General features: G+C 47.2%; 1 protein-coding gene across 1 annotated transcript in view; it reads left to right on the top strand.

Annotated features, from left to right (window-relative positions):
* The window catches only part of LYPD3 (LY6/PLAUR domain containing 3), a 10,601-nt gene extending 3,728 nt beyond the window's left edge, over window positions 1–6,873 (top strand). The window contains exons 2-5 of the mRNA XM_018554600.1: window positions 1,470–1,607; window positions 1,726–1,896; window positions 3,550–3,696; window positions 6,479–6,873. Coding sequence (XP_018410102.1) covers window positions 1,470–1,607; window positions 1,726–1,896; window positions 3,550–3,696; window positions 6,479–6,873 — 851 coding nt within the window. The remainder of the gene's footprint in view (window positions 1–1,469; window positions 1,608–1,725; window positions 1,897–3,549; window positions 3,697–6,478) is intronic.
* Window positions 6,874–10,372: the final 3,499 nt, after the last annotated feature.

Genomic DNA, 10,372 nt, shown 5'->3' with positions numbered 1-10,372 from the left:
ATCCCGGAGCTCAGCTTTAAAGCAAACCCATCATGGGAGAAATATGTAGGTTGCCATTACTGACCACTTCTTTTAAAACCGGGGGCTTTTTTTTATATGTCAATGGAAAATCATTACTGTCTATCCAGTCCTGAAATGAACACAGCTTTGTCCCCACAGCACAGCCTTGTCTGGCAGTGGAGGGGACCTGATGTTTCTCTGTTGAAATTTAAAGGTCCCCTCCCTGTCCCCACCTTGTGACTAGACATTGAAAGGAGAAGCAGAAGGCTGATGAACTCATCTCTCTGTCACTCCACCTTCTTTTCCTAACAACATGATTCTTACACTGCAGCGCACCTAATTGGCTTCTTGTGCTGCTTCTTCTACCCCCTCCCTTAAAGTGATATTAAAGCCAAAAAATGTTTTTATGTTTCCTTTAAAGGAGAACTATGGGGTCAGGGCTTTTCCCCATAGTTCTCCTTAGGGTACCGGGAGGACACAAACTAGCGTCCTCCCGTCACATTAGGCTCAGTATACCGTGAGCTACAGCTCGCGGTATACTGAGACGCCGCAGCCGGAGCGGATCCCGATGTAGATGTCGAGATCCGCCCAGCTGCGTGACTGACAGCTGGCTCTGCCTATCTAGAGGCAGAACCAGCTGTACCCGCCCCCTCCCCCGTCCGTTCCGCCAGTTAGCGCTGGCGGATCGGAGCGGGGAGGGGGGAATCCAGCCCCTCCCCTGTCACGGCAGAGAGCCGTGACAGGGTTGAGAGGTGAGCGAACCCGGTATGTGTTCGCTCACCTCCCGAACTACTGAGCCGACCTGTGACAGTCTCATTGTCACAGGTCGGCTAGAACTATGAGGTGAGTGAAAAGCACTCACCTCATAGTTCTCCTTTAAGGAGACCCTCCTTTGCAGGAGGATGTTGCGTTTTTTCTTTAAAAGTACCTCTTTCCTCGTTTTCTAGTGTGTCCCCGCCATGCTCTTCCCCCCGCCCCCTGCACCGGTGCCACCATCGTTCTAATGTAGGCACCCGTGCACGCTCGTGCCCGCAGCGGCTAGACACACACAGCCCTGTGGCAGGCCACGCCCCTTCCCTCTTTGATTGATGGCAGTAGGAGCCTTTGGCTCCTCTGCCATCAGTATCCTCCCCCGCAACCTGGAAGTTCGGGATACGGAGGGTCGCTTCAGGACCGGCGGCGTGGACGAGCGCAGCTGACAGGTAAGTATGGGGGGACTGGGGTCGAAAAAAGGAGCTGGGCTGTTTTGCCGAGAATGCATTAAGGTAAAAAAACGCCCAGACCTTAATGCTACTTTAGCTCTGCTGTACAGATGGCAAGAGGCCGATACCTGGTGAAACAGCGTCATGCACTGCTCTCATTAAACAATAATGATATATTCATGATTGCAGAGCTTCAATAATTTGTGCCTTTTATACCTGAATGGGGTTCAGCTTTAAGTGACGTTCATTATTCATCCTATGCATCAGGTGTCCAGGCAGTGGTCACTGAGTGTTATACCTGCACGGATCGAGGAGATGGAGGCTGCTCACCGGACAAAGCAGTGAATGTTTCCTGCCCTCTGGACCATGACATGTGCCTGGAGACCATCACAGCCATAAAGACGAGTATGTAGAACAAGTATTAAATTCAATATATCAAGACAGCCATCTTTTGATAAAAAATTCCAATAGCAATCTTGTGCTGATGATGGCTATGTATTAATAAAGTTCTCTTGTTCAATAGGTCATGCCAACCATGTTGTGCTGAAGAAAGGCTGTGGCTATGGTGTTCCCACCATGCTGAAACAAAGCATAATATCCTATGGAATATCTATATATATGCAGCTTAACCAATGCAACACCAGCTTGTGCAACACCAACATGGACCTGAAACACTACCAACTGGCCCCTGATGGTAAATGTTTGAATGATCGTTCTCTGAAACACTTGTAATAAAAGTGGACCATCCACTTATACCGTACTATGTACATTACATGAATGGGCAGAGCCAAACAAGGAAGGGGACCCTGAAATAATTGCACTCAGAGCTTTTTAACATCGGAAATTATGGCCACAGCTTTTATTAATAGAGCATAACAATGAGATTTAACAATCTTCAATTCATTTTATTTTATTACATATTTTATTTACATTTTATTTCTTTACCATTGAATAACATTAAATAACACAGAACCCCTATTGAACAATCAGTTTAAATTTGGTAAATACATTGCAAGTACTCCAAATCAAATCAGGAAAGCCTGTCCCCTGCCAGCATGCTACAGAGAAAGACCTTTGTCCTCTGTATGGAAGCAGTGGTCTCTCTTCAGAGGCCTGACATACGCCCTGTTGAGTAAAACCCAGTGCTTCACAAGGGGGTTGCAGGGAGTGCGGCCGGCACCTGGTGACACCAGTAGAGGGGGTGACACCAAAATGACCGTTAGTCATTTTGGTGTCACCCCCTCTGAAAAGTCGTGCACTCGGTCATGGACCGAGAGCCCAACAGCTGCAGGACAGAGAAGGGGACCCGGAGGTATACCTTATCCCCCGTGTGAAAGTCCCCTTCTCTCTTTGCCCGCATCTGTCACCAAGATCGGCGATGGCAGTTAAGTGCGTGTGCCGTTATTACGCGCATATGCGATGATGTCACGCACATGCGCAATGACGTTGCGTGTGTGCGTGATGACGTATCAGCGGTTGACACACAGCAGCAGCACCAGGTGACACCATGCCTGGGGATCAAACCTATAGCTCTGTGATCAGCAAAGCTCATTCTCCCTCATAATTGGCAAGCTCTAGCTATGACTCAGCAGGGGGCATGTCTGACCTCTGCAGAGAGATCACTGCTTCCACACAGAGAGCAAGGGTCCTGCTCTAGAGCATGCTGGCAGGGCACAGGCTTTTCTACTCTAGGCTGTGGTTGCTTTCTAACTACAATTACCTGTAAGACCTTGAACACCTTTTGTTCCTATAGCCTGGGCAGAAAGGCCTGTCCCCTGCCAGCAAGCTGCAAAGAAGGACCTTTGTCCTCTCTATGGAGGCAGTGGTCTCTCTGCAGAGGAGCGACATGCCCTCTACTGCGTCAGAGCTAGGGCTCTCCAATCAGCAAAGCTCATGCTCTCTGCTGATTGGAAAGCTCTAGCTCTGGTAGATGCACAACTTTGAATAATTGCGCTATCCCCCTGGTGAAGAGGGGTAGTATAAAGGTTGTAGCTTGACCCACTGGACATCCAATAGGCTCTTGCTGCTTACATTGCTCTGTGGATGATCCAACTCTGGTAGCAGGCCCTATAGTATCTTCATAAGATTCTGTAGCTATAGTTACATTTATGTAACACAAAGAATCTAATGTGACTCCGGTCCAATCTTGACAACCGCATCATTACACATCGCCTACACTAACCTTTTTCAGCTTGTTTGGCTGGTTCCTCTGTTTGAAAAGTTTCTGCCTGACAAACCTGTTCCCAAATTATGGCTCGGTGTGAATTAAACCTTTAAAACAACTCACATTTGTGTTCTTGGCACAGAATGCCAAACAATGATGTCATTGTGTTTTATCTCTATACAGATAATGTAACTCATGTACCCAACGATGAGCAATGCTACAGCTGTGTAGGAACGCCTGATGCAGAGTGCTCGCCATCCAACGCTCCCGTCATGCAATGCTACGACACCTACAGCCACTGCTTTGACGGGAATATCACCATATCTATTGGTAATTACATCTTTCATTGCACGTGAACATTAGAGTGTTAATTGAAAAAAGCAGGAGCGGAACCTTCAACACTAATTCAAACCCAACTGCAGCCAGGGCCAGATTTCCCACAAGGCCAACCAAGGCCCGGCCTTGGGGCAGCAGGGAGTGAAGGGGCAGCAGAGGTGTGGAATTCCTATCTCCCGACATGCAGTTCCAGGCACCGGGCGGGTAGTTGTTTTCTACATTTAGCCCTGATTTAGGCGAGCAGAGCTAAATGTACAGCGGCGAAGCCACTGCTTATTTTAGCCTGCAGGTCTGCCATTCTCCATTGGTCCATTGGGTGGGTTAGTGAGTAGGGGGGGTGTATTGTGGAACCTGGCCTTGGGGCAGCAGAGAGAGCAAATCCAGCCCTGACAGCAGCCAAAAATGTTTTCTTCTAACTGCCCCTGAAGACCCAAGACTGGAATACTGAATTGCAAGTCAGGTTAAGTTTTGAGATTGGTTTGGCTTACAGACTTCTGGGCTTCACGCATCTCACAGAGAGCAGCTGTTGTGGCTAACATAGACCTGGAATATTAGACGACCCATCCCTTTAAATCCTCAGACAGAGATGTCCTAACTAGTGGAAATACAAAGTGCCACAAGATAAGAAGGCAGTGCTGGGCTTGCTTATTAGAAAGCCCAGAACGTTTTGTAAGCTAAATGCCATGGGTGTGCCCTGTAATAAAGGTTTATTTATGCAATAACCCTAATTTATCAATAATTAACAATTATATACAGTAAAAGTTTAGTGTATAAAAACGTTAAATGTTTTAAATTAAATTAAATAGATCAAAAAGTTTTAAACATGCAGCTTATTAGGGTACAAATATACAATACAATTGTATAATAAATAATACAATTATTAGTACAATTATACCCTCATTAAAAAAAAAATACTCTGCAAACATCATTTATAATAAAAGTACATCCAAAGGCTCCTGTATGACAGTCTAAACAAGTACAAAATCCAGTTATGTGATTCACAAGTAAAGTCAACTTTCCTTTATCACCCCTGACTGAGCCAATTCTCCTTCATTTCTGTCTTATGCACTCCCTCTACCCAGAGCCGGTGCTGCCGCCTAGGGCGCACTGATGCCTAGGGTGCAGCCTTAACCACTCACCCCCCCACCCCCCACGATGCCCCCACCCCTCTATTTCAGATTGCAAAAGCTAATGGCAGGCTGGCTATTGAACCCACCCACTGAGTAGAGGAGCGGAACTGAGAGACAACTTTCTCTCTCAGGTCCGCTCCTCTGTGCTCAGTATATGGTGTTTCAATAGCCAGTCTGCTATTGGCTATTTCAAACTAAAATAGCCAATAGCAGTCTGGCTATTGCTCCCAGATGCTTGCATTCACCTGTCGCCTGCGGAAGCTAGCAGGCAGGAGAATGGAGCTGCACAGGAGGGGGGCTGGGGGGGGTGCAAAATAATCTAGCACCGACCCTGCCTCTACCAGACACTGCAGCTCACAGAGGCAGGGCTGTCAATCCAGAAAGCAGTGGGTGGGATTGGGTGTGGCCAGGTGCTGATTGACATGCTGCAGGATTGTGCAATCAGCAGTGATGATTATGATGATGATAGCCACACTCCCTGCAACATCTTCTCATCCCACTGTAGTGCAAGCAGACACAGCCAATATGAAGGTGGCAACTCAGATCTCGATTCAGAAGCAGTGCAGCATGGTTGCCACCCATCACAGAAAGCTGCATTAGGTTAGCTCTGGATTTGGAAGCAGTGCAGCATGGTGGCTACCCATCACAGAAAGCTGCATTAGGTTAGCTCTGGATTCAGAAGCAGTGTAGCATGGTGGCCACCCATCACAGGAAACTGCATTAGGTTAGTTCTGGATTCAGAAGCAGTGCAGCATGGTTGCCACCCATCACTGGAAACTGCATTAGGTTAGGCAGGATCAACAGCTATTTGTGGGACTTTCCAGGGGGACTAAAAGAAAACTGTAAGGGTAGATGGAATTATAATTAAGTGCTAAAGGACATATTTTACTTTTTAATGACAGGCCATAGTTTCACTTTAAATTATTCGGCACTTCACAAATTTAAATTTGATGTAGAATAATATCAATAAATACCTGGTCATCCTGCCAGTGACTACCCCTATTTGCAGCAGGGGGCAAACAACGCTGGCTGGCCTTAAGTGAGCTCACTGCAGCGTTGTCACCCTGCTCAGCACTGCATAGTCACCTATGCTCAGGAGGAAGGTTATCAATGTTGTCACCTGCCCTGGGACTCACCACAGGACTCGTATCCAATAGGGCACCCAGCTTCTGGAAGAAGTGATGTAAGGCACCCACTTGGATCCTTCTTCTTGGCTCTGACTGAGTGAGATGATGGTGGCCCCTATGGTGATATCACAGGGGCAAAGAAGTAAATTCCGTCACTCATGGAGAAGGTACGTAAAAAGTAGAATGATATTTACTGAGGAAGGTGGAGCTGCCATTGTAAGAATATCGAATATAGAGTGACTTTTAATTAGTGAGATCCTCGAGAAGAGAGAAATAAGTGGGCTGCAATTGATCTCAAGGCTTCACTACTTTGTGAGCCCCTTACTTCATAGGCTACATGCTTGTTCTAGGCTAGAAACTCAAATTATAGTGGCCAGATAACTAGCCAGGCAACTATTGTTTTCAGAAGAAGGTTCTCAATGATAAATATGTTTCTCTTGGGACAAGTAACCTGTTGGACACAAATGATCGCTCTTTCAATCCTCCCGTGTTAAATGTTTGACTTTTTCTGTTGTCCAGGTAACGACACAACAGCCATACCTGTCAAGAGCTGCTCCATGAGACACCGATGCAGTAGTCACAGTCTAACCTATGGTAGCGCCACCGTCCAGATAAAAGGAGCCTGTTGTTCAGAAGGCCTCTGCAACAGCGACCTGTCCAACAAAACAGAACAGGAGAACCTGCCATATCTTGTTCTGCTAAATCATCATAATGAGGAACCGCAAGCCACAGTGGCTCCACCGCAGTGGATAAACGTAACAGCAGAGACAAATGTGACTCCCACAAGCAGCTCCATCGCAAGCAATGAAGGTGGTTCAAAATCCAAGTCTATGCCTCAGGATAGTGAAGGCAACGCGGCTAATGGACTCTCCTTTTCGCTTTGGCTTTTTCTTACTCTGATTATGCTTTCTTGATCAATTGCAAGAGGTTGACCCTGTTAATAAAAAAAACTGAAGATTATTATTATTATTATTTTTATATTATTATACAGGATTTATATAGCACCAACAGTGTGCTCAGCGATTTACAATATACCTGTAAGGAAGACATTACAATCACAATACATTTCAAGACAAGATGGTAAGGAGGGCCCTGCCCCTGAGGGCTTACAATCTAAAAGGGAGGGAGAAGTGATACATGAGGAAGTAGCTGTGTGGGGATGAATTGTTTGAGAATGTAATGGTTCAGTGGTTAGGTTGAGGTGAGGTGAAGATCTCTTTGTTCTCAGGGAAGGGGCCTGCAAATGCATCAATGAGGGAACCGGAAGAGGGAACATGCCCACCTAAGTCAATCTAACTTGATTTTTCAACGGAAAGCCAGACGTGAGAGGATGACAGGGCCTCTTTAAAGGTAATCTGTGCTGATGCACATACTAGGGAGGCCTCCTTGTTCAAAAAATCTTAGTTGCTTAGCATTCATTCTGGTCCCCTGAATTATGTATCTTCTGAGTCCATGAACTGGAACACGTTTTCAGCCAGTGAAACTCTTATTTTCACTCTTGTTTTAGGCCAGTTACCCATAAATAAAGAAACCATTCAATGTATCTACAACCAACCCTTTTGGGGGGTTTTTTGTGACTTTTGAATTTCTGTGGCCCCGGTGGGAAGAATTCTTCTCTCTAGTTGTCCTGATGACAATGTGTCTACAGATAGGAAGTGAGGGTAGATCTCAATGTGGGACACATTTCCCCATCAAGGCTTCAGATGGCAATAAAAACCCATCAGGTGTTCTAACCCTAAAACCCCTTACTTTAGGCTTCAATTCACTTAAAGGAGAACTATGGGGTTAGGGCTTTTCCCCATAGTTCTCCTAAAGGTAACGGGAGGACACAAACTAGCGTCCTCCCATCACCCTAAGCTCAGTATACCGCGGTACTTGCCGATCCCGAATACCGATACGGGCATCCCGGGGTACCATTGGCCCGGCTTATACGGAAGCCGAGCAGCGGGTTTTGATTGCCTGGGAAGCCTGTGTTCTATCAAAAGAACACCGGCTTCACGTTCCGAGGCAGCCTGGCTTTCTGATCAATCAGGAAGTCGGGTAGCATGTCATGACCCGCCTCCCGGGTTCCTGATTGGCTAGGAAGCCAGCTTCACTTGTTTCTAGGCAGCCTGGATTCCTGACCAATCAGGAGGCGGGTCATAATGTGCCACCCACCTTCCTGATTGGCCAGGAAGCCAGCTCCATGCTAATTAGGAAGCCGGGATGCGGGTTATGACCTGCCGCCCGGCTTCCTGATTGGCCAGGAAGCCAGATCCATGCTCCCTCGTGGCACTGCCGGTCAGATGGAATCTGGGCTAAGTATCGTTGCAGTTGGGCGAGTACGAGTACTTGCCCAATTACTCGGTATCTGCACCAATACCGATACCAATATCGGTGCATATGTATTAGACTGTAAGCTCCTCTAGTGCAGAGCCTGATGTGACTGGTTCAGTTTTCAATGTACAACACTGCAGAATATGTTAGAGCTATGTAAATGTATAATAGTGTGTGACTGCGATGGGAACATTAGAGTGTAAGCTTTTCTGGTGCAGAGACTGATGTGACTCAGTGTCCTCTGTACAGCACTGCGGAATATGTCAGAGCTATTATATATCACGCCATAGTGTGTGATAGTTCCAGAGAATGTGGCCATGTGCTGCCCTCTAGTGTCAGTTGTTACATGATTAAACGCTCACAATCCTATACCTATACACAGGACTAAACATGGGGGAAACGATACCAAACAATCTAACATACTGCAGTTCCGAAGACATCATATGATCAGGTATCACTCTAAACATGGCCCTCCACCCCTCATGAACAGATGTCCTAGGGCATTGGTGGTTAACACTAGAGCGCAGGAAGGGTGAGGCACTCGCCTCGGGCGCAGCTGCAAGGGGGCTGGACCTGTATTCAGTGAAGACGGCACCGAACTCCCCTGTTTAATAGCGCTATTATAAACATGGAGCTCCTTTTCCCCTCTGTGACCAGCAAATACACTGCGCTATCTGCGTCCCTTTCTCGGTCCAATGATTATGGGCATTCCCCACCAACCCGCCTCCATTAATATGCAGAACCCTCTCCTTCAGCTTATGTCTGCATGGTAAACAATATGGTTTACCATGCAGAAATCTCAACTTTCCCGAATGTTCCGGGAGTCTCCCGCTATTAGATAGAGACACCCGGGACAGAAACATTTTTTCCCGGAAAGGTTTACTCTGCTCGATCTAGCAGAGTAAACCTTTCCATGCTATGTTTTTTTTCTGACATCGGGGCTGCCAGCCGCAGTCAGTCAGAAAAAAAATAGCATAGGATGTGCCACCCAATAGGTAGATTGCTATTGGCTATTTCAATTTGCAATAGCCAATAGCAAACTAGCTACTGCACCCGCCCTCTGCTGCTTTCAATCAGCAGCGGTGGATCTGAAGTTCTCCATCAGGTCCTCTCTGTGCTGAGTGACAGCAGCAGAGGGCGGGTGCAATAGCCAGCTTGCTATTGGCTATTGCAAATTGAAATAGCCAATGGCAATCTAGCTATTAGTTCCTATCAGTGGCGTAACTAGTGACCTCAGGGCCCCGATGCAAGAATCCATGAAGGGCGATTCCCCTCCCCCAAGAAGAAACCAATTAGATTTCTTTTTTTTTTTTAAACAAAATTTAGACAAGGAAAAAAAAAACACTCTCCTCTTTCATGTCCCTAGCTCCCCATTATCTCCCCCTTCATGTCCCCAGCTTTCCGCTCCCGGACCCCATGTCTCCTTCGTGTCCGCAGCAGCTCTATTCAGCACTGGGCAGCAGTTCTGTGTGATGAGGGGGCGGGGATTACACCGCTCCCACTCATTGGCTGCTGCCCGGCTGGATGATACTTCACGCTGCGCCCGGAACAAGTTGAGGGGAGCAGCGTGAAGCATGTAGGGCCCAGGACAGGAGGAAGAGGTCCCGTGACTGACATTAGCGGTTACCGGGATAATAAATATCCTGGTAATCAGCGGTTACCAGGGGCCCCTTCCTCCTGTCCTGGGCCTCCTCCAAGTGGCGGAACTCCAGGGCCTGGTCGATGTCGCGACCTCTGTGACCCTGGTAGTTCCGCCACTGGTTCCTATGCTGTTTTGTTGTTTTTTTTCCTGACAGCAGCAGCAGCAGCTGTAGGAACAATAAAAAAACCCAGCAGAAAGCAGAGGAAGCATTAGCTTCTTTGCGATCTGCCATAATTTTAGGGGGGTGCTCTCCCTTGTTGTTGCAGCCCCCCACGGAGAGGGGTTGACAGAGGGCACCTCCCTGAAATGCGAAGGGCACCTCCCTGAAATGACTTATTTCAGGTTGGGATCCCTGACCATGGCAGCTGTGTGATTTTGATATAGCTGCTTCACAGTAACACTCCATTATAATGCCATGTTTCTGTTATGCTGTCCACCTTCATAGATAGACTAGA

This window comes from Nanorana parkeri, unplaced genomic scaffold (assembly GCF_000935625.1).
Source record: "Nanorana parkeri isolate BGI_ZX_2015 unplaced genomic scaffold, ASM93562v1 scaffold166, whole genome shotgun sequence".
Lineage (NCBI taxonomy): Eukaryota > Metazoa > Chordata > Amphibia > Anura > Dicroglossidae > Nanorana > Nanorana parkeri.
The sequence above is the reverse complement of the archived record's forward strand: the minus strand, read 5'-3'. Positions and strand labels throughout refer to the sequence as shown.